This window comes from Carettochelys insculpta, chromosome 3 (genome assembly GCF_033958435.1).
Source record: "Carettochelys insculpta isolate YL-2023 chromosome 3, ASM3395843v1, whole genome shotgun sequence".
In the NCBI taxonomy this organism is placed as follows: Eukaryota; Metazoa; Chordata; order Testudines; family Carettochelyidae; genus Carettochelys; species Carettochelys insculpta.
In genome coordinates, this window is record NC_134139.1 from 94,437,685 (window position 1) to 94,461,733 (window position 24,049).

General features: G+C 43.6%; 1 protein-coding gene across 3 annotated transcripts in view; it reads right to left on the reverse strand.

Annotated features, from left to right (window-relative positions):
- Positions 1-23,476, reverse strand: part of AKAP12 (A-kinase anchoring protein 12) — a 105,443-nt gene extending 81,967 nt beyond the window's left edge. For 2 of the 3 annotated variants that reach the window (XM_074990374.1, XM_074990372.1), the window contains exon 1: positions 23,317-23,476. In XM_074990374.1, coding sequence (XP_074846475.1) covers positions 23,317-23,448 — 132 coding nt within the window. In that variant the 5' untranslated portion in view covers positions 23,449-23,476. The remainder of the gene's footprint in view (positions 1-23,316) is intronic. The other variant, XM_074990376.1, reaches the window with a different exon arrangement.
- Between the last annotated feature and the right edge of the window lie 573 nt (positions 23,477-24,049).

The following is a 24,049-nucleotide window of genomic DNA, read 5'->3' on the forward strand; positions in this document are numbered from 1 at the left end:
CTATTACCATCTCAAGAGCATTAGTTAGAGACATTATACACAAAGACATAGGTAGTTTTTTCTGGCTTCTAATGTCTGGGATCTTCTCAGACCCCACTGAAGCTGGTAGCAACTCAACACTAACTTGAAGAGTTTTGGTACTTTCTACTTAAGCTCCACCCTGCGCAGCTCCAGTTTATTTTCTTGCATAGCTGATAACTCTTTACAAGCAAAACATCTTGGGAACAGGAAATTACTGAAATACAGTGCATCCCCTAAAGGAGCAAATGCAAACATATTTGTACACGGAAAGAAACTCTCATGAATATCTCTGTCCATTGCAAGAGTCCTGACAAGCAGGTGTATAGGAGTCAATTTAGCAAGTAAAATTCTCATTGCAGATCATCTTTTTATCAGTCTCACTATCTGAGAGATTGTGAGAAATCATCTTGTTCTTGGGAAGTGTAGTGAGCTGGAACGGCCCCTCGCTGACCCAGAGGAGGAAGAAAGCACAACCTTGCTACAGGGAGGAAAATTACCTACACAAATGGAGGTGATTTGGCAATAACCTAATTCAGGGTACATACACCATGGTGGTCACAGAAGAGTTCGTGCTGTATTGTTTGAAGGAAACACACTGATCACAGAAAGCAGGTAAAGCCAACAACTGCGCAGAAGCAAGGGTCGCAATACAATGCCATGCCATCCCTACTTCTGTGCTGCTACTTGTGGCAGCGCTGCCTTCAGAGCTGTGATCCCAGCCAGCAGCGGCAGAAACACAGAAGTGAGGGTGGTAGTAGTACTGCAACCTGCCCCCTGCAATATCCTTGCCACCCCTCACCCAACAACTCCTTTTTGGTTCACGATCCCTACAATTACAACACAGTGAAAATTCAGATTTAAATAACGAAATAATGAAATGTATTATTTTAAAAATCCTATGACTGTGAAATAGGGTTGCCAGATTTTTGGGGAGGGTTTGCAGGACAGACAACCCCAGCCACGGGATCCCCAGCTGAGGGTGCCAGGGGAACCGGCAGCCACACAGCTGGGAAGTGAGAGACCCTGCACCCCAGCCAGCTCCCAGACGCAGGGTTGCCAGAGTCGTCCCAGCCCTCTGGCCGGGGTTTCCACAGCTGGGGCTGCCAGCAGGGCTCCATAGCCCAGTCAGCTCCCAGCTGTGAGGCCCCACCATACCCCCAGCCGGGGATCCTGCAGATGGAAGCCAGCTGGGGTGCGGAACCCCACCAGCAGCCCCAGCTGCAGGAACCCCAGCTGAGGCCTGGGAATTTCCTGACAAGTACTGCATTCATTTTTGAAAGGATGTGGGACTTGTCATGGAAATGCAGGACATCTGGCAACCCCACTGTGAAATGACTAGGGCCCTACATATATGAATCCTATTAACTTTATGCACAGATGTAGCTCCCCAGAGATCAAGGACATCTACCTGCATAAACCGTGTAAGCATTTTTAGGATTGTGACCCAAATCAAAAAGTTTATTGCTAAGAACTCAAACTAGTGATTGTCTACCATACCACTAAGAGCAACTACAAACATCAATACAAAGAAAAAAAAACGATGAATTGTTCCTCATTTAAAACCTAAAGTAGAATATCAAATGTAGAAGACACCATCATATTCAACATCACAGAACATCAATTTTAATAAATTTATTCAGTATTTGACAAAGTAATCCTTCCAGGAGTAGCCTTTTCTGGATAAATAATCAGGAAACATTTCTTCAGTCCTCCTATCTTAAAAAACAGTTTTTTCATTATTGTTTAAATAGTTTTTAATGACAGAAAAATGGGTTAGAATAAAGTGAGGTGACAGTAAAACTAAAATATTTTTAAAACTACCCAATTTGTGTTTGTGTGCACGTACCTATCCATCCATATATGTAGGAGATATCAGTGGAAAAATCAATAATTAAGATTGCACTGAGCTTGTTCACTTGGGGTCTGATTTAACTTACATTAAAGTTACCAGAAGATGTTGCACGGAATTCAGAGGATATTGGATCAGGCCTTTCAAACATGATCCAAACCCCTCTGCCACTACTACATTTAATGATTAAACTAAAGCTTCCTATTTCTCACAATGAGGCAACTCAGTTTTCTCTAGACATTTTCTTGATCAAATACATCTCTACAGTATCATGAAATAACAAACAAAATAATTCACTGTTGAAATTTACTCTACAATCAGAGTCCCTGATGTGCCAAAGTACATGTGCTATAGCACCATGTTTCAAAAAATAAGCCACTTTGGGGAATTTAAATATTATACAGATCAAAAGTTAGTCTCCCATCACCTCAAGGCATGGTGTCATCCCAAATTTCACATACGATAAGAGAAGGTAATAACTGAGACAGAATCTGATGTATTCCCATTCTCTGATGTCTTGTTGGCCCTACTACATAGCTTCTCTCTTTACAACACCTCTCTTCACAGTTCCCAGCCAACCACTGCCATTAACTTAGGCTAGGCAGTCAGGCTACTGAAGAATTATGGAAAAAACAGAATTACATAGTAGGGACATGCTCATTACATAGTCCCAGCTCTCGAACTGTTGCGCTCACTGGAGAGTCAACAATCAGGCAGCTCACACAGATCCCAGCCAACTGCTCCACCACCGTTCACCTTTCAGCAAACCCTTCCGCTCAAGCTTCCTCTTCTCAGGGCAACACAAAGCTCTCTCCCACCCAGGTTCCCAGCAGACCTGGTCAGTTTTCCACATGAGTATTCCATTCTGATAGCCCCCCTTTCTTTTTTTTTTTTGGGAGATCTTTAGCACAACTGCCCTTGTCTTCAGAGCATATACACGTAACTGCTGTTCCTGGAGACAAAAAGTTCCCTGAGTGTGAAACATTCATCCTGATTGGCAGGAATGTACTGGGACCTGGAGAATCACCATCTCCCTCTCCGCCTCAAAAGACATAAATGAAAGGAGGGAGAAACCTTTGTAATAAATGCATCTGAATTTCAGGGCTCTTGCAGCGGTGCGCCAGCAGCCTTCTGGCTCACTTTTCGCAACCCATGTCTTGGCCTTTTCTGCCAATGCTTCAGAGCACAGTACCAGCAGCTTCAAGTGTCAGGGCTCCAAGAATGCTGTCAGAGCCCTCTGTTCCAAAGATGGTGGGAGGCAGGGGGTGGGAGTGAGGACGACAGAAGCTTGGTTTAATATAGGCAATGGCAGTGTTGATAAAGCCAACCAACAGAACTTGACAGTATCAGTTGACTCCAATGTCAAGAGTTTACCCTTCAGACCAGCCTTGCATCACACTTCCTGCAGAATTCTGAGTGGGCCACAGAGGTTTTCTCAGCCCAGCTGCAAGCTTATTTGGCATCCCACAACATTGTGATTTACTCTGAAGCAAATGAAAGTGAGAGACACGGGACTGTTTATCAACATGGTTTGAAGCTGGTGAGTAATCTTCTCTCCTTCTGAGAAGGAATGACAAGAGGAGTATCCCATGACAACAAAAACAACTGAAAAGCAGGGCTCCATGGCCAACATACCTCACTACCATTGCCTTTTGGGGCCAAAATAACTTTAAGAGCCTGATTCAAATAAATGAAAAACCTCCCATTTACTTAAGTGGGCTTATGGATCAAGTCCTAAGAGCTCAATGAGCTCTGTCAGTCAGGTTAGGTAGCACAGACTTGGGAATGGTATTTTTATACAAACTCATTATCAAAACAGTTTTGTAGGGAAAATGCAAGTAATTTTTAAGAATCCACTCATCAAGTTTCAAAGCTGTTTTGTTTTTTCATCTTAAACTGTCATATTACTTTCCCCTTTAGCAATACAATGGCACACTCATTTAATATATTTCTTTATCCCTTTGGAAACTGCATTTTTCCTTAGCAACTAGAATTATAATCCAACTCATAGACAATCTGTAACCAACCTCCAAACTTTCCAAAAATCTCTAAACTAAACACACCATAACTTATGACGAAGTAAATTACTCCCAGGCTTGCAGAGTGTGCGCTGCCTCATACAAGATGTCATATACACAATAAGGACTCTTATTATTAATGTCTGAGGTCATTAATAGAAAAGTTAGGAGGACAGCTGTGCCACCGATTAAATTACCATGTACAGATTGGTTCTCTAATCAGCATTAATACTTTCTTATTGGGTATTCAATACTATGCATGGGGTTGCCTACCTGCCTTTTCACATCAAGAGGAGACAACATTTCCCCTTTTGTATCAGTTTCTTATTAAGAAAATCTTGAAACAAAGGGAAGTATTACCATGCATGTAATAGAAAAGGGGTAGGAATATAACAGTGGCACTTTTTGCCAGGGTTAGCTCCTGGCAGGCTGCTGTTGCTATATTTACCTGTGTCTCTGCAGAGAACACCAAGGAAAATACAAAATCAAGTAATGTGATTCCCAAAAGAAATACAGTATCGTCTTTAAATTATTTCTATCAGACAATCTAGAAATCTTGGAAGGTGAAAGCTCAAAGTGCTATTTAGAAAGAAAAAAAAACATCTGTATTATGAGTAAGATCTTGTGTAAATCACAAGTTCACATACTGCAGGAAAACTGTGAATATACCACGATATATATACCAGGTAAATATACCATGATTTTTCCAATAGTGGAATTCTCACTCCTGCCTCCTCATTAACCCTGCAAGCTGCAGGTTGAGGATTAGTAGGCCAGTCTCATCCTACCGTGGGTCAGGGAGCTGGTTGCCACTACTATTCAAGCAGGGAGGTGGGGCGGTGATGGGGGATATCTCACCACATGGCCCTGACCAGCTCAGCCCCAAGGAGGGATTAGGTCACAACTTGTTGTTTTCAGTTCTGACCAAGGCTGACTATGACTGTCCTGCTAACACCCTCCCCCATCCCCAAGCAACTGCGCCCCCCCTAGGAAGATTGAAGCAAGGATGCATGCTTTTCCCTTCCCCATGTTGGAAAAAAATTGCTCCAATTTGGGGTTGACTTGGTGGCAGTACACATCCCATGACATTCAAACATATACCCAGAACAATCGTGTATTAAAAAAAAAATCTGATTTTTATCCTTCCTCCTGTACATACACATCTCCCTGTAGACTTTCCTTCTCCCTGGCTTCGTCACTGTACCTCTTTTATTTTCATGCCTTTATGGACTGAATAATAATTTATCAACTATCCTTTACATTTCCTTGGCAAAATAGTGGTAACTGTTCATATTGAGCAATACATCATGACAGTATGTAAAACAGTAGAAGAAAAGCAATTCACTCAGTGTGAAAATTACCTGTGCATTCACATACAAATAAAATTAAATACACAGTTGATCAATGGCCTGTATAAAGTGATGATTCACATTAGCTAGAGCACACAAAATACGGAAAACTAAAGCATCATGAGGTATACAAGTTCTAGAACCTATTTGCTTGTAACAGACAGATGATCACAAGACAACAGCTTGTTTTTCCAGGAGTTTGGAAAAGTGAAGAGAACATGTTGACCAACTTATGTAGCATTTTAAAACCAACAAATATTATTGAGTGCTCCTTTCAAAAAAACTAAAAACTAAGGCCGTGTCTACACCAGCCCCAAACTTCGAAATGGCAACACAAATGGCCATTTCGAAGTTTACTAATGAAGTGCTGAAATGCATATTCAGCGCTTCATTAGCATGCGGGCGGCTGCGGCGCTTCGAAATTGACGCGGCTCACGGCCGCGCGGCTCTTCCTGACAGGGCTCCTTTTCGAAAGGACCCCGCCTACTTCGAAGTCCCCTTCGGACTTCGAAGTAGGCGGGGTCCTTTCGAAAAGGAGCCCTGTCGGGATGAGCTGCATCAATTTCGAAGCGCCGCAGCCGCCTGCATGCTAATGAAGCGCTGAATATGCATTTCAGCACTTCATTAGTAAGCTTCTAAATGGCCATTTGCGTGGCCATTTCAAAGTTTGGGGCTAGTGTAGACATGGCCTAAGTGAATTAGCGTGAGATACCAGGGACCTGAACTGTAATTAATATGCCTAGTATGCCTTTAGTAATCAGATCTGCACAACAGTGTAAACTTCTTGGTCAAATATATGACTAGTAGTGGGACATTTTCACTACTCAAACATATAACAAATTCTATGCCAATTCATTTATTTAAGCAAAAGAAAGAATTAACTGTGGTTGCCAGTAAATTAAAAAAAAATGCTTGTAGAAATGCGTTTCAACTATCAGAACTGTTCTGAAACTAATCATGACATTAGCAGAAATGGACCAGGTGACCTTCATTATCACTATCAGCAGCATGCTTTAGCCTGTATTCATTTCCGGCTCTTATGAAAATAGTCCCATCATTTAATCGAAACCTTTATCTGACCACAGCCACTTAACTGCCTACTAATCATATCATCATCTGTGGGAGTTAGACATTCAGTCTTCAGAAAAGGTGCTGTTAGGATGATTATTATAAAAGGACTCATAATAGGGAGCAAGAAATACACTCGCCTTGCATCTTACATTTCTAATAGTATAACTGATAATCTGTCAGTGCCATAATGTAATGACAAGGTCACTCACATTTCTTGTTATGTTTAGCTGGAAAAATCTAAAGCTGGCATGACAAATTCACCAATTTTCTGGTTTTCATGCAGTTAGCATCTCCTATAGTTATCAAAATTCGGGCTTTCTTTTGCTTCTAATAACTGTGTTTCTATCTTTTAAAATATCAAAATATTAAAGTTCCAAAAAAATCACTCAGTCGATTAGTGTAACAGTCACTTGACTTTAAAACTTAACAATGCACATTTAAAATGCCAACATGTAACTCTCCAGAACTCCCAACTTACAGCTTTGATAATTTATTTAAATTAGTAGCATCTGTTGCTAGTCTTAAAGCTTTTTGCCACAACACATAAACAATTTAGACTGGAATAACATAGCCTGTGTATATCTATTAACTTCTTTGCGAAGTAAAATAACTCAGTCCTGAACTCCAAACTGCCTTGATTGCTCAGGAAACAGTTATAAGGTAAAATATAAGCGTGCTATTAAACTGCATTTATTTTAAAAGGTACATGAGTTTAGCCAATAAGAAGCTGTCAGCCTGTAAACATTGATGTAATTCATTTATTCTACAAAAAGTAAACACGGTTATAGACATGGTTGCTACACATAAATAGATTCATTTTACAGACAGCATAGTCAAAGGACAAACAAATGTTTGGTTCTTCCTGAAAGACGCGTGAGTAAGGCGGCATCTACATTACGAGATAAATTCAATAAATAATAAAATCGAATACGTAATCTCGATATCATGAATTCGAATAAAGCGTCCACAATGCTTCTTGAAATTCGACGCACCTTTTGTCCGTGTCGAATCTCTGCATCCCTATTGCCCTGTGCAAGTTCAACAGCATGAGCACTGCATTGTAGTTACCTATCTCACAGTGCCTTAGCTGCGGTTGCTTGTAGCTGTTTCATGTGGGAATCCCAGAATTCCAAGCACTATCCCATAATTCACTGCATCAGTAACCACGTGAAAAAAAGAATTGGAGATTGCACCACTTCCTGCTGCAGCATTCCACGAATGCTCCAAATCATAGGATAGACCATTTCAGCAACCACAGAGGCTATCATGCAATTTCATCCTTCAATTCCAAAGCTCAATTGTGCTTGTCCAGCCTAGTGGTGCTGCCGCCGCCGACAATAATGGGAATGAGGATGGTGTTTTGGAACAGCAATTGTGCCAACTGCAGACCAAGAACACGGAGCTGGTGGCTGCCATGACTGCACTGATGACAGTGGGGTGGTGTTTTTGGGCTTGAGAGACCAGAGCACACTGGTGGGAGCACGTTGTTTTGGAGTCCTGGGATGACCAGCAGTGGGTCCAGAACTTTTGCATGCACAAGTCCACCTTTATGAGATTTTGATGTGCCGGCACCTGCCCTGAAGCGCAGCAACACCAAAACGAGGCAGGTTTTAATGGTACAGAATTGAGTGGCAATTGCACTGTGGAAGTTTGCAACCCCTGACAGTTACCAGTCAGTGGCAAATCAGTCCATGGCGGTGGCGGTGGCCCATGCAATCTGTCGGCATCTCCTCAGGAACACTGTGAGCCTGGGAGATGTACCAGCCATAGGGGATGGCTTTGCTGCCCAGGGCTTTCCTAACTGCGGTGGAGCAATACACGGCACACACATCCCCATCATGGCCCCGGCCCACCAGGCCTCCGAGTATATTAATCGACAGGGGTGTTTCTCTGTGGTCATGCAGGGGTTGGTAGATCACAAAGCTTGTTTTACCATCATCAACGTTGGCTGGTTAGGGAGGGTTCATGACACGTGCATATTACAAAATTCATGACTGTTCCAAAAGCACCTGGATGGGACTTTTTTCCCTGATGGGAAAATCAAGGTTGGCTACATGGAGATGCACTTTGTTATATTGGGCCACCCTGCTTACCCTCTGCTTCCCTGCCTGATAAAACCCTACACAGGAGTCCTGGACCCCAGCAAGGAAAACTTTAATTAGAGACTGAGCAGGTAGAGAATGATCATGGAATGCGCCTTTGGATGTTTAAAAGTGAGGTTCAGATTTTTACTGTCACGTTGGATACTTCTGAAGTTAACGTCCGTACCGTTATTACAGCATGCGCTATTTTGTACAACATATGTGACTCAGGGCAGGAGACTTTCCCATCTACCTGGAATTCTGAAGTGGAGGCAATAGGCAGGGCTTACTCACAGCCATTTACACTGCCATCCATCGGTACCCACGCTCAGGCTTCAGCAATAAGGGACGCTTTAAAAAAATAGCTTTATGAATGATCTGTAACACACATGGTACCTATAGATGTCTCTACCATAATGCTAATATATCAGTCATGCTATAATGAATGAATGCTCTTATTTGGTGGGACAAGAGATTTTCACTGCCCCTCCCCCTCCCCACCCGGTTCCCTCAGCTGCGTTGTCTGCTGTGGACCAGGGAGTTTCACTGCCCAGCTGTGCCTTCAGTGGCACTCACCCTCCCCCCTGCAGCAGCCTGGTTCTCTCAGCTGCATGTCTGCTGCAGACCACAGATTATCACTGGGCAGCTGTGCCTTCAGTGGCACTCCCCTCCCCCGGCCCCCGCACTCTTGCGGAACAAGAAATCACTCCGAGCTCAAAGGAATTATTTTATTTTGGGGTTAGGAGAAGTTTAAGTGGCTAGGAAAAGAAGCCTTTTCAAGGGTGCTTCAATAGCCTTTTGCAATGGCCTTTGGGGCTGGAGCAGCAGGGTGGCCTTCCCCTCCCTCCCCACGTGTGGGGACCCCATGATAGGGGGTGGGCACACTCTCTTGAGGGGACTCCAGCCAGAGGGCATCCACTGATGCCCTGCTGGTTTGGGAGTCCCTCTGCAACTCAAGCAGGGAGTGCAGGATCTCTGTCTGCTGAGCAATGGCCATTACAGGCTTTGCAGTGACCCTGGTCAGCTTTGTCGCAGCTTCTTCATTTTGGACAATTGCTGCTGCTGCTGCAGGTCAAGCATTCTCTCATTGAATTTTACTTGACTCTGATGCCACTCAGCTGTACTGTGACGCCACTGAGCAGTGTCCTTTTTCAAGTTCTTACACCCTGAACGAGTGTCTTGCATGTGCTGCATAATCGTATCTAGTTTTGGTTTTCTGTGTCTCCTGGATTTATCTGCAACACGAGGCCCTGTGTCTGGAAAATGAAGGTCAAAATTAAGATACAATTAACACAATGTGCTTTGAAATGCAATGAGTGGGTCTCTGTGTGTACTATCACTGAAAGTATACTTTTGAAGGATACATGGTTTATTAAGGATAGGACAGTAAGCGTGCATTTCACAATACCTTACTTGCCATCACTTCTCCAGCACATTGCTTTGTGGACATGGTGAGTTATAAGCAATTGTCCTTTTTTGGTGGGAATGGGAAGGTCTGCAGAGCAGGGGCAGCCACAAGGTGTCCTGGCCGAGTGTCCTGTGTCAGTCACAAATGGATGGCTGCATGTGGGGCTTCGATACACAATAAAAATAATGTAAAGAAAAAAAATATACAAAGAAAGGCAGGATGTAAAGGGACATGGGAGAGGAAAAGCACAGCAGAGGAATCCCCCACATCGTGCAAGGGAATTCCTGAGAAATGAAAACAAATGGTGCTTGGAAAGGTACATGGGAGGGGAAAACATCCAGCAGAGCCCGGCAGCCATGTGGTGCAGGGGTGGGGGCCATGAAAAATTAAAAGAAATACTGGTTGGAAAGGGACATGTGGGGGGAACCCTCCCAGAGCCTGCAAACCGCGTTATGGGGTGGGGGAACAGAGCACCTGCTGGCTGCTGCAGGCAAATGTCAAGGGGCAGAAAACATGTTTTAAAAGAAAAACAAAACAAACAAAACCACAGATGCAAATTCCCGTACTTCCGCGGGTTGCCACAGAAGGCATCACCCTCCTAAAACTAACAGATATGGAGAAAGAACAGCTACTCTTGCTGCATGACCAGAAGCCTGAAAAATTTGCTAAAATGCTGTGTGGTGCCATCACACCAGATTGCTATCTGGTTGCCTGGCATGGCAAGGTGCGCTACTGTGGAAGCCGCAACAAGTCAGGCCTGCCCAAGAGCCTTGTGAAAAAAATACAAGAGCGCCTGGATGAGGCCTTTGAGGAGATCTCCAAAAAGGAGAAGCGCTCCATCCGAAGAGACATTAACATGCAGTTCTGAGGGGCAAAGAAGCACAGCTAACAAACCTGTACCTATGCAAAACCCTATAGATATACCCACCCCCCATAACCCGCTTCTAGCATGCAGAATAAAGACTCACCCGAAACACTTGCTTCAGAGTGCTCAGGGACCAGCATGGAGGTGACTGGCTGGAGGGCACAGCTGTTGAGGGGCCCGGTTCCAGGTCTATGGTGAAGAGCTCAGGGCTGTCCGGAACAACTTCCTCTGTCCCCTGCTCATTGCTCTCTTCCTCCTTTCCATTGCCCTCTTCCTCCAGTTCACACTGCTCCTCCATGCTCAACCCGGAATCCATACCAGAGCCTCCACAAGTGCCATAATTCCATCCGGGTTCCATGGTGGGGTCGTTGCCCATAAACATGTCATTCCTCAAAGCCTCCCTGGGCTGTGTAGCCCGGTGCTCTGATAGCAATTTAAAGGGTCGGGGGTCTGGCCATTGCTGCAGTAAACACAGCTGGGAGCCCCAACCCCCAGGACAGCTGCCCTCTTTGCCCCCCAACCCTTATCAGCAGGTCTGCTTGGCTCCCACTCAGAGGAAATGCCCATGGGAGCACCGTGTACTACCCCCAAGCCCACCATGAGCTCTGGCTCCATTGCTCCCTTTGGCTGGAAGCTGCCCGAGGTGAGCAATGCCACAAGCCCACACCCCTCACGTGCTCCGACTCCCAGTCCTGAGCCTCCTCCCACACCCAAACTCCCCCCTCTAGTACCCCAACACCCTGCCTCATCTCAGAACCTCCTCCCAGACTCTGAAACCCTCTGCTCCACACTCCGGCCTGGAGCCCCTCCTGCATCTCAAAGCCTTCATACCCAGCCCCTCCCCAGAGCCCATGCCCCCAGCTGAAACCTTACCCCCCCACCCAAGCCCACCAAGATGGGAGAGAGCAAAAGGGACAATTGCCCTGGGCCCGGGAATCCCAGCCCCTGCCACTGTAGCAGCTCCTTTTGAATCACCACCAGAGCCCCAAACTGTGCACTCCGCAAGGCTATCAGGGCTGGGGGAGGGCCCCAGCACTGCAGTCCAGGTGGGACTGAGAGCTAGCTGCCCCCAGCTCTCTCCCTTCTGCCTGAGGCACCACCCCTTCCAGAAGCACAAAGCCGGCCCCCCATCATCCCCCACCCACCCAGCCCCAGGGCCCCATGGCAGCTGTCAGCTCCTTTGCCCACTCCACAAACTCCTGCCCCATCCCAGCAAAAATGAGTAAGTGAAGGAGGGTGGTGGAAAGCAAGCAACAGAGGGGGTGTAGTGAGTGGCTGGCAGTATCTCAGGCAGGGAGGGAACAAGAGGGTTCAGTTTTGTACAATTAAAAAGTTGACAACCATAGAAATAGTAAGCGTAGAATTAATTGATACTTGGTTTCTGATTAGGTCAAAATTATTTTGTTGAGCAGTAAAAACATCCATTTTGTCTGTCCCGTTTGGAGATTAAGCATTGTCTAAAATGCTGACACAAGAAACTGGGATGGTGTATGAACCACATTGCAGAGTTCTTGTTAGACCCTGCTCAGGGGGCAACAGTAGCCACTCTCTCCCCTGGGGGCATTGGGGGGGCAGAATTCTGGTTTAGCTAAGAGGTTTGGCCAGCTGTCGCTACTATTTAGTGCCTCAACTGCTGTTATTCCTTAGGCCAGCTCTGATTATAACTTAAGTTATGAATAACCTCTTTTCTTGTTTGCCCTAGAACAAACTCTTCCAAGAAACAATTGTTTAAAGTGTTAGGAGTTTGCTTGTCTAAACCTTGTCCCATTATCACAGTCCGAACAACTTTGCAGCAATGAAAAATGTCACAGACACTGAAGTCTGGTCTCCCCCCTGACTTTTTGTGCACTTTAAACCTACATTAAACATACTTTACCAGGAGAGCAGCTTTTCTCAAACTCAGGTTCCTGACTCAAAAGGGTGTTGCAGGGCAGTCAAAAGGCTACTTTAGTGGGGTCACAGTGTTGCCTCCCTTACTTCTGTGTTACTTTCAGAGAACTGAGTGGTTGGAGACCAGCGAATGTTTGGCCGGACACTTAGCTCTTAAGGCAGCACACCACAAGAAGCAATGCAGAAGTAAGGCCATACCATGCCACTCTTACTTCTGCGCTGCTGCACTCAGTGTGCAGCAGCCAGACAGTGATGACTGCTGACTAAAGCCCCAGCTCTGCAAGCAGGAATGCAGAAGGGTGGCAATACCATAGAATGACATTCTTACTCATGTATTGTTGCTGGTGGTGTGTCTGCCTTCAGAGCTGGGCTCCTGATCAGCAGCTGCCCAGATCTAAAAACAGCACTTCTGCCTGCAGCAGCGCAGAAGTAAGGGTAGCTCCCCTACAATAACCTTGAGAGCCCTGTTGCCACAGTTCCTTTCTGGGTCAAGATCTCAACAATTACACCACCATAAAATTTCAGTTTAACAGCTAAAAGTGTGAAATTTATAATTTTTAAAATCCTCTGATTCATAAATTGACTGAAATGGTCCATTAATTTGGTAGAGCCCTACTCATTATGATATATGACCAGTTTACATATAGATAGCTCAGAGCACTTATTATTACTCTCATACTTCAACATGTATCCTAATTTCCAATATATGTGCATTTAATGCATATAAGTATTGAGAGCAACAACATTTAATCTCATCTTTTTGGCACTTTGGTTTGGGTCACACTGAACGTTTGTGTTTACTCAGAAGCTAACTGGCAAAAAGCATGGGAACAACTGTAGCTCTACAGATTGACTCTTCATCTGGGCTGAAAGGAACTGAAATGGATTTGAATAATGCAAGCAGTTACATTGTTGTTAAACTCTGTAATTTGTAATAAAGCTGCTTAAACCATTCACCCCTGGCAAGAAGACAGGAAGCTGAATCTCAAGGTGGTTTGATTATTCTGTAGTACCTTTCAAAAACAGACCTCTTAAAAATGGAAATAATTTACACACAAATATTAGAAATCCTACAAATGGTTCTGAAAAAGAAAAGCCATTTCTGGCAGTTAAGGGAAAAACTGTCTCATTACATACAGCAGTGACATCATACCACCAGTTAAATATGTGCAGACAAGGTTAATTTAGTGTTAACATTCAGGTTTTCTAATAATCAAGTTTTATGACGCTTAACAGCATTTACCTTAAAACAGAATAACCTCCAAAGTACTCTACCTTTACCGCTCCAGAAAGCAACACATACTTTTATTAGGGACGGCTAGCTCAGTGGTTTGAGCATTGGCCTGCTAACCCCAGGGTTTTGAGTTCATCGTTGAGGGGGCCATTTAGGGATCTGGAACAAACAGATGGGGGGGATAATGCTTGGTCCTGCCAAGAAGGCAGGGAACTGGACTCGATGACCTCCTGAGGTCCCTTCCAGTTCTATGAGATGTGTATCTCCATACTGACTTTTTTTTTCTTTTGCTTTACTTCAGCATCTACAGCATGTTGATTTAAAACCCAACCTGGTGCTTGATCACCAGAAAAGACAGTGATTCTCTTATCTTTCAGAGACATGGTCACTTGCATTGATTTAAGGAAGGGAATGTGTCCTCATCACATCAACTATCAAGTTGCTATGCTTGGTGAGCATCATCAAACAAAAAAAACTCCAAACAATCCAAACTATTGGAGGAGAGTAAAACTTGGCTGCAGAATTTTCAGCAGAATATGGGAAGCGTTTGAGGAGTAAAATCAATTTCAGAACTTAAGTTCACAGTACCTGTATTCCTATTGTCTTTGGCTGCAGTGAATAAGGTAAAGATTATAAATAGTAAAACTCTGAAGGGACACAGTTTTTTGTTTGCTTATTTGGCTCAGCAGCTTAGCTCTAACAATTCAGAACTGTAAAAGTAATGACAATAAAACAGCTGTTAGAGATCGTTAGATCTTGTTATTGCATTTCTGATTTCCTCCATGCCTCTCTTGATCCCCAGAAGACACACACTGGTTAACTTCCACTGACAAGACATCACTAATTGAAAATATTAAAAGTGAAATATTTTGTGGGTAGCTTTGCTACACTGTTACATATATTACAAAAACATTAAAGGATGCTTCTTAAAATACCCAATGGGATCAGACAAAAATAATAAGTGTTAGAATTAAAAGGTAAGTTTGATGTTAGCAATTTGGGAATGGGGCCTAACTATTGCTTCTTTCTTCTGGATAACATAAAATTGTATAGGAATTTCAATGGAGGGGGCAAAGAAATGGCTTTTGCATATGCAACATACTCACTTCTATTCATTCCAGTATTTTTCTTCAAACACACATAGTAAAAGAGGTGGGGGGTTCCAGTTGAGAACCATTCTACAGAACAGTCTAGATTTCTTTTTACTGAGTAGTAGTAACTTTATTTTTAAAAAATATCAGAATAAATCAATCAATCCTTTCTATACTAAGAGTACTCAAGCCCCTTATTTTGCAAATAATAGAATGAAGAGAATTAGTGTTTCTCCATTAATTTATAATTTAGCAGAAAAAAACCAGAGTAATCTGTTCCATATTTTCCTCTGTCATGGTCAAAATCCCTTGGGGTTGAAAAAGTTTATTCAATCCCCAATTAAATTTGTAATTTAGACTCAATAGAATAGAGATAACAACAGGTTTCAAGGAGCACATGAACCTTTTTCACCAAAGCAAAGCTTTATTAAACCATGACCTACATCCAAGAGCACTTAAGCATTCTTTGCATTCCTCTGCATCATGGAAAAACTGTTTATCAGGCACTGCTGCACAAAGGGCTGGGGATCTCTAGCCAGATTTTCAGCACAGATTCAGATAAATTATCCTGTGCTTTGTCTCATGAAAATGATTCTCTACACAGAAAAGAAGGCTCTTTGAATCAGATTCAAGAAGTGTATATGTCCTAAAGTCTACAACAAATGCACATCTTCATTCAGCCAAACACAGCATACAATAAACTATACTGTGTTCATTTACTAAGACACCACATGGTCCCAACTAGAGTTTAGATGTAAACTTGGGTGTCACCATCTTAAAGAAACATTCCTATGCAAATATATATATATATATGTATACACACACACATATATATATATATATAGTTTTAATCAGGATGTTGGATAAGCCTTGAAAAAAACTTCCCACTGTTGCTAGCATTGATTCAACCCAACTGTGTTAGGAACGTTCAGAGTCCTAGAATAAATCACTACCATTTGAAGTATCATGTCAATTTGAATTGCTCTAAGTCACTACAGATGGCTTAAAGCTAAAAACAGTTTGATCATCTATACCAGGGGTCAGCAGCCTTTGAGGTGGAGTGCCGAAATTTGACTTTTTGACCTCTCTATGTGGTCTGAGTGCTGGTGAAACTTTTTAAAATCATTAATAGTCCCACTTACAACAGCTTCATTAATAAATAAATTAAGATGCAGAGCTTCACCACTTAGGTGTTGATTGCCAGCTTTAGCTGGTCTTTTGTTAATCCACAGGCAACATGGCTTTCAGCTAGCTCCCAGTTGCATGGGGGAAGAGGAACAGGACCTCACATGCCAGTGAAAAATCACCGCATGTGGCACATGTGCCAGGGATTGTTGACCCCAATCTATACTATGGCTTCCAGTGTTGCTAATAGTAGTGAAGCTGAAACAGAAAGGAAATTTTCTGCAAATCTTCTCTAATGTAGATGTGGCTTTAAATCCAATCCCACATCAAGTGATGGGAGTTACTTAGATCTACTGTTGGAACACTGGGCAAGAATAGTAAATTTGAAGACCTCAGGGGAGGTAATGAGAATGAAAGTTAGAATAAAAGATTCATTTTCAGGGTATGGGGCTGGTAAAGATAGAAGCATCAACTTTGTCTCTGGGTTCTTTCACTGAGCAAAGGAGAGACCTCTGTCACACATAATGCAGTGCAGGAAAGCTCTTCCTCACATTACTGTGGTTTTGTGCATCTCTATAAAATGCATATTCATAATGACCTCCAACAAAAATAGCAGGTCATCACCATCTGGACAGAAGGAAGAGACTTTAATCTTCCTATTCCAGCAGCAGCAGCAGCTAACTAGCTCAGAAGACACTATCAAAAAATAGCAATGACACAGCCCTGTAGCTCCACCCACAATCCCAGGCTAGCCAACACAAGCAACTGGACTCTGTTTCTTCCTGCACATTAAGTGGAACTACTGGACCCTTTAGTTAAACCATTACAAACTCAATGAAGGGACTTAAATTATTAAGGGACGATACCTTCCTTTCATGACGAGGCAGACAGCAAAGCAATTTTTGAGGAATTTAGAAAGTGACCTTCAAGATGAGAACTCTCTCAGAGCAGAGGCTGCTCAGTTTATATGATATGAGCATCCCTAAAATGGAGCAGAAGCTCTTTTTTCACTTCCAAGTATTTCCTTAGAGGTGGCTACAGAACCCCAAATAAGAAGGGGTTTGTACATATTCTTTTTATAGTTGTAATAGGACTGGCAAATTATTTAGTGGGTGTAAGTCAGTATCATTTTTGTTCTTTTCTCTACTGGCCCTCACTTTTTCTTCCCTCCATTCTTTTTTGAAGGATGGATGGGGAAATCAACTATTACAGAGAGGTTCAACCTTTTTATTGTTTATAGAAATAAGAGATACTCTGTTGATAGAAAAAAATACATAGATGTTGTTATCGTCAGATAATATAGTCTTAGTTTAAAATTTCCAGGAATTTCCATTATTACTCAGGCTGAAAAAATAGCTTACATAATTCTACCCTTACTCTTTTTGGCCTCTCCCATTAAGTGTCTCACATAAAATCGATTATTTTATAAGTCTACACCACAAAGAATGCCATTTCATCAAAAAATCTGTAATGTTGGATAGTTAAGAAAATGAAGAGAAATGAAAATACACTTTTCTTAGACACACTATTTAACTGCTTTGCAGAGAAATGATTTTGCACTCACATGGGAGCTACAGAGAGAGCACAGTTTGAATTTCAAGAGCAATACAATGACCTTTTTAGGTTCAAGGAACTGTTTCAATCCTCATGTTATGCTCCATATCACCAAGATCTTTAGTTGAGATTACCAGATTAAATTTTAAACAAGACCTCTATTTTCAGAAAACATGTTTGAAGTATACATGCCAATATATGTAATAGATTGATAATAGATTTATAACAAACTTCACGAAAACCTTCTTATATTCTGATCTGTTTAATAGGATTCCTAATAACCAAAGATAATCCTATTAGTTTTACTTCATTGGTGTTTTAAAAACAGTTTGGATGAATGCTACAGTCTGGTTGGTTGATGAAGATCCCAAAAATAATGCAACTCCCTTAGCCAATGTACATCTGGACTACACAGCCACAATCAGACAAATCGCTACGACGTGTTCATACAGTTGGGTATTTTTAATTAAGCAATTATTTTAAAAACAACCACTTTAAATGGTAAATTCTAATTTTAATTATGAAGTGGTCTCAGAACAAATACTATTTAAGGTGTATGAGGTGTGAAATGTAATGTCTTTGAACGTCTCCTCTCCCACATCAACAGATAATTGGATTACACAGTGAACTCTGCAAGGGACTACATTAAAAACACACTTGTCAAAACTGAATTTGCTCACTTTTTGAGAGGGATTGACCATACACGGCACATTAAATGAGTTGTCTAACAAACACTACGCTGTACTTTTTTTCACAACTGGGGTTTGGTCTTACACGTAAGTTAGGTCAGCAGAGCTACAGTGGTCAAGGGATTGAAAAAAAAAGTTACAGTCCTGACTGACGTAGCTATGCAGTCCTAACCTCCAGTATAGCTGAAGTATGACAATGGAAGAATGCTTCACTGTTCGCAATGTTGGTCCCAGGATGCGCAAAAGACAAGATGAGTGAGGTACAATGCACCCTAAAAGCTGAGCGCTTGGGCAGGCCTCCCCCCATGAGAGATTCAAATGCCACCCAGCAGATTAGCAGAGCACCCCCAGTAGACAACTTGTGTATGTACTGGTGGTGCACAGCCACACGACTCCATGCACATCACAAAATTAATTCTGCACATGCATAAAAAAAATAAAGGGAACATTTATGAGGTACTATTTTTATTGGACTAATATTTTTTGATGAAAGAGACAAGCTTTCACCAACCAAGATGCTAAAGTTCACTTTGACCTTGTCTATCCTAGGAGCTCTTCAATACTTCAACAACAGGTGTGTTCTTAACATGACAACTAGGGATATAAAATTCCTGTTAATTGGTTAACCGGTTTGGCCTCCTAAGCTGCCCTCCCTGTGTCCCACTGCCCATAGTATGCCAGGGACCTGGGCTGCTCCAGCCCAGCTGCAGCTTGCCCATCCCTGGCACACTGGGGGCAGAATTGCTCCAGCCCAACTGGAGCAGCCCTGGTCCCTGGCATGCCATGGGTGGGGGGACAGCTCAGGAACACCTTCACCTCCAGCCACTGCAAACAGGGGCTGCTCTGGCCATGCTGGAATACCACCTATGGCAGCACTGCAGGATGAAAGCAACCCTCTGCCCACATCAAGTGGGGTGCTGCTCCTGCCCCTACCAGTTAATCGGAATGAGTGAGCCTCATCTGATGAGACTTACCAGTTAACTGGTTATCCAGTTAACTATAACATCCCTAATGGAAACGCAGCTTTCAGCTCAGATGAACAGCTTAAATTTAGCCTTAGGTTCTACCATAGGCTTTTTACTATCATTGCTAACATGAATTAAAAGCTGAGTTAACATCTTTCACACTGTTTTTATCCATGATGGCTATTGTAAGTTAAGGATATGACCTTTTCATTTTATTTTTAGGGGGAGGAAAATGCAATCACCAGACTGTCAGCATCAGTGCAAGTCATAGGGTAAAATCCTGGACCTACTTAAAATCTATTTAAGTTACAAAACAAACACAAGACATTCACTTGTTTGTGATTTAGTGACATAAATGAGGCATATGTACTGCACACTGATTCATTAAGTGAAATTATACAACAGAATAATGGATTAATAGTTGGACTTCAAAAGAGAACTCACTGTTGATGAGCCCATTTAGCAGTCATAATGGAATTCAAAGAATAAACAGCAGGAACCATACTACAGGTTGAACCCCTCTCATCCGGCACCATGGGAGGTCAATATTGTCTAGCACATTACCAGCACTTCCACTGCCTACTAGACTCTTAGTAGACATTTAGGGGTAAATTATAAAGAACAGCACAGACCACTGACAGCCAGAACTGGTGGCTGTAAACAAACTCAATGAGAAACTTGGCTGTGCCCATGCTAAGTGGTCATCCAGCTAAAGTCATGCCAGATTACAGATGTTGATGGACAAGAGAGTTCCGGATTAGAGAGGCTTAACCTGCACTACAAAAACCTAAAGTGGGTGGTATCACTGGCAGCAGATTGATTAAAGAACAACTTGCTTCCACCGAGCAGATGGGAAGGGAGGAAGGAAGGAAAAACAAGGAAAACCTTTGGGAAATTTTCAAAATTCTTACTTAATACACACACTGTAGCACATTTACTTGATACAGCAATAGGCTCATATGTAATTATAGTCGCAAATTTTTGGCTGCTACAAACAATAAAAACTCTTGTTCTTTTCCCCCTAATTGACTGTGCTATCAAACATTTTGCAACTATAACTCTATGCTATCCTGCAAATGTACCCAATCAAATAAACACAGTAACAATGGAACTACTGACTTCAGCAGTTACATTTCAGATACTTTAAAATTGACCTCTCCCCACCAAACAAAAGCATGGATTCCTATATTCAGCCACAAACATAAGCAAACCATAGGTGTAGTAAGGCAAAAAACAAATGTATTTTGGCTGATGACTGCATCTACTATATCATGTTACTACTTACTTGGACAAATCATACTGAAGACCTGAGTGGTTATATTTACATTAATTATTAATTCTTCAATTATAATTCTAAGATTAGAAAACAATAGAGTGGTTTTGTACTCTTACATTCTGGCCAAATTGCACTACTGAAAATTATTGTGTTAGCATACTGTGAAAACTGATATCTTTACAATTCTGGCCAAATTGCACTACTGAACATTATTGCATTAGTTAGCATATTGTGAAAACTGATACCCTATGGTGCCTGCAACAATACACCCAACCCTGAATCTGAATGTGGGACTCTCTAGAAGTGAGCAAGATAAATATTGATCTAGTACAAAACCAGACTAAATTCTGAGAAACTATGACTTAATGTTCTGGGTCATTTTAAGTGTTGGAAGAACTATAATAAAATCCCTGTTAAGATTTTGAAATAATGTTGGGCCATAACCAAGATCTCAGAGTTGACTGTCCAAGTGGCTTTGTCCTGTAATTGACCTGCCAAGTCTCACTCAATCTGGATTAGTTTTAAAAGCAGTATGCAGAAAAATATTTTGATGTGTGCTCCAATAAAAATACACACAAAAGGATCATTCCTTTAAAGTTATCATATTAGCAGCTCTTTGGTAAACAAATTAGCTCTTAAGTAGTTTTGAATTTTGAAATAGTAAAAGAGGTTATAACCAAAAGGAAATACAAGCATAATGTTCTGATAACATCCCAGTTTGAAAGGGTTGAAAGGAATGAATATGAAAAAAATGCTATATGCACCTGTAGACCACTACTTTTCTATCATGTTTCTTAGCCTGTACAAAAGTGTACACTATTACATTGTAATAAGAATGGAACAAGATGTTGTGGGTGAGATTATTAGGAGAATGAAGTCACAAAAGGGAACAAACCTAAACCTCATGGAAAAAAAAAAAAACACTTCCATTGGGCCATGGGAAACAAAGACAGACAATGCTGGTTCGACCAAAAGTAAAACTTGAAAAAAAATAATAAAAAAAGTGTTCGACAGCTATTAAACTATTATTAATAGAACCAGTTAAAAGTATAAAGGAGGATTCCTTTTTCACAGCTTTTTCTAGATGACAAGGTTAATTCTATAATTAGAAATAATTTTCCTTCAGAGAAAAATGAATAAAAAATATTTTAAATAAATATGCCCCTCCACAAAAAGGTCACTACCTACTTAACCAAAAATGATCTTACCCTTTATTCCTGGATTAATATTGTTATAAATTTTATGTCCTTGCTTAGCAATTAACATTATCTTGATTGTGAAAGATACTTCTACATAATTTGAAAAGATTTTGGAGGGACCTTCTTCAAGATTTTTTTCTCCTCCAGAGTAAAGTAATGCTTTTTTTATTGCCTCTCTCAGATAGTTCAGATAATTAAGGATTTCTGCCATTAGCATCTATCAAAAAGATTCACAACAATCATCTTGTTTGCTGTAAACTTTTTGGCTTTGTTGACTAGCAAACAAATACAGTACAGCAATATCTTATAAACTAATATTGATTTTAAAGCTATTAACGATTGTTTACTGTGCACTATTGTATCTATGAAAACTTGGAAACAAGGTTTACTAGCGGCTAGGAAGTATGAAAAATTGTAGCTAAAAGTTAAAATCGGAATCACAAGGTCAAGGAAATCAAGTCACAATCAGTTCTCAAGATTTCACACCCACACAGATTAAAAGACTGCTTTAATGCTCATAATTTCAAGACCTCAGCTCTCAAGAACTGGAAAAGTTGGATAAATTCCGCATTAAAATGTAGTTTGTTCCACAGAGCAGAGGAGGAAATCTAAAAACGAAGCTAATGTTACAACATCCCCAATGCACATAATTTCTCGAGCCCACCATCACCCTCTCCCAACCAAGCAAGTGCCTCAACACAGAGCGAATGTATTCATTCCTTCAGAACTGATTGCAACAGACAAGATGCCACAGGAGTGCTTGGTGGCTGTGCTGGCCCAGATTAACACAGCTCCGCTTCTGAAACGTATATGAAATTAATCCCTTGCGATTCTCCAACACGTCGAGTAAGACACTTGAACGCGCCTCTGTGCTGTCCCCCCCACCCTTCCAGGCTAACGACTGCCTTTGTCCTGAGCCAGTGCGGAGTATGGAAACCACTGCCGCCCATTGCGGGGTCTGTTTGGCGCTGGTGCGCCCTGCACGCACGTGCGGCGCGCTTACTCAGCACCGATGCTCTCCCGGGGCGGGGAGGGGGAGGGCGGCTGCTACTTCTGCTGAGTTTGAGCACTTGTCAACGCGGGAGAGCCCCGGCTGGCGGGCCGGGCACAGCCACCGCTCCCCTGCGCACAGCCCAGGAGCAGGCACCTCCCTCCCGCCTGGCCCGGCGCGGCGCGGCGCGGCGCTGGGGGGCGGAGACTGCGGAGAGAAGCCCCGTCGGGCCCCGGGGTACAGCCGAGTGCTGACTGCAGCAGCGCCCAGCAGCCGGGCAGCCCTGCCCCATGGGTGGACGCGCCCCAGCGCAGCACGCGCAGGCGCGGGGGGTGAGGGGCCGCTGCTACCCCCGACCCCGGGCGCCCGAAGGTGAGCGCTCCGCTTGCCGGGGCGGAGCGGGGCAGGGGCAGCAAGGTGGGGGGTGGGGGGCCCCCCGGGAGCTTGGCTTGGCTCGGCTCGGCTCAGTCTCAGCGGCAGGCGCCGGCGCGGGGCTGCGGGGAGGTGTGGATGGATGACTGCGGCCGGAGCCGCCGCTGTCGCAGCTCCCCGCCGAGCCGCTAGGCAGGTGCGCTGACGCTGCGGGAAGTTTGCCCCGGCGGAAAGGGAAGGAGCCCGCCCTGCACCCCGCGGCCAGTACCTTGGCGGGCTCCTCGGGCTGCTCCCGCTGCGCCGCCTCCGGGCTGGTGGGCTCGGACTCCGCCGCCGCCGCTGCTGCTGCAGTGGGCGCGTCCTGCGGCCCCCGCTGCTCCGCCGAGCTGCCCGCGCCCATGCCGCCGCCTCGCCCCGCAGGAGCCCGCCCGGCCGCGCCTGCTCAGGGGAAGCCTAGGCTGCGACTGAGGGAGCCAGCCCCGCCGCTTGTCAACTCCTGGGAAAGATCACCTCCTCTCCGGCCCCCCGCCCGCCCGCGGCTCCATCACATGAGCAGAGCCCCGGACACGCCTTGCCGCAGCCGCTCTGCCACAGAGGGAGGACGAGACCCGGCCGGGGCCAGCGCCCGGGTTCGCCCTGGCTGAGCGAGTGGCGGAAGTGGTCGTGAATTGTCGTCTCCTTCCCCCCACCCCTCCCTCCGGGTCTTCAGTGCAGCGTGCCTGACCTCGGCTCCCAGCAAAAGCAGCCCAGCTCCCCGCTGGCTCGCTGACTCAGCCTTTATCATCCTCCCCTGCCGCAAGGACGAGGCACAGAAAAGGTGCCTGTGCTCCTGGAGGCATCAGCCTTAGGGCGCAAGAAGATCACAAGGCAGTCAAGCCCCATGGGGTATTAATAAATGGCGATCCCATCAGATAATGTGTTGTTTGACCGTTAGTTGAGGTAGGGAGGGTATAGTCTCACAGGAAGACAGGATGGTCTTGCCCCCAAGGTGTTACAGCTGA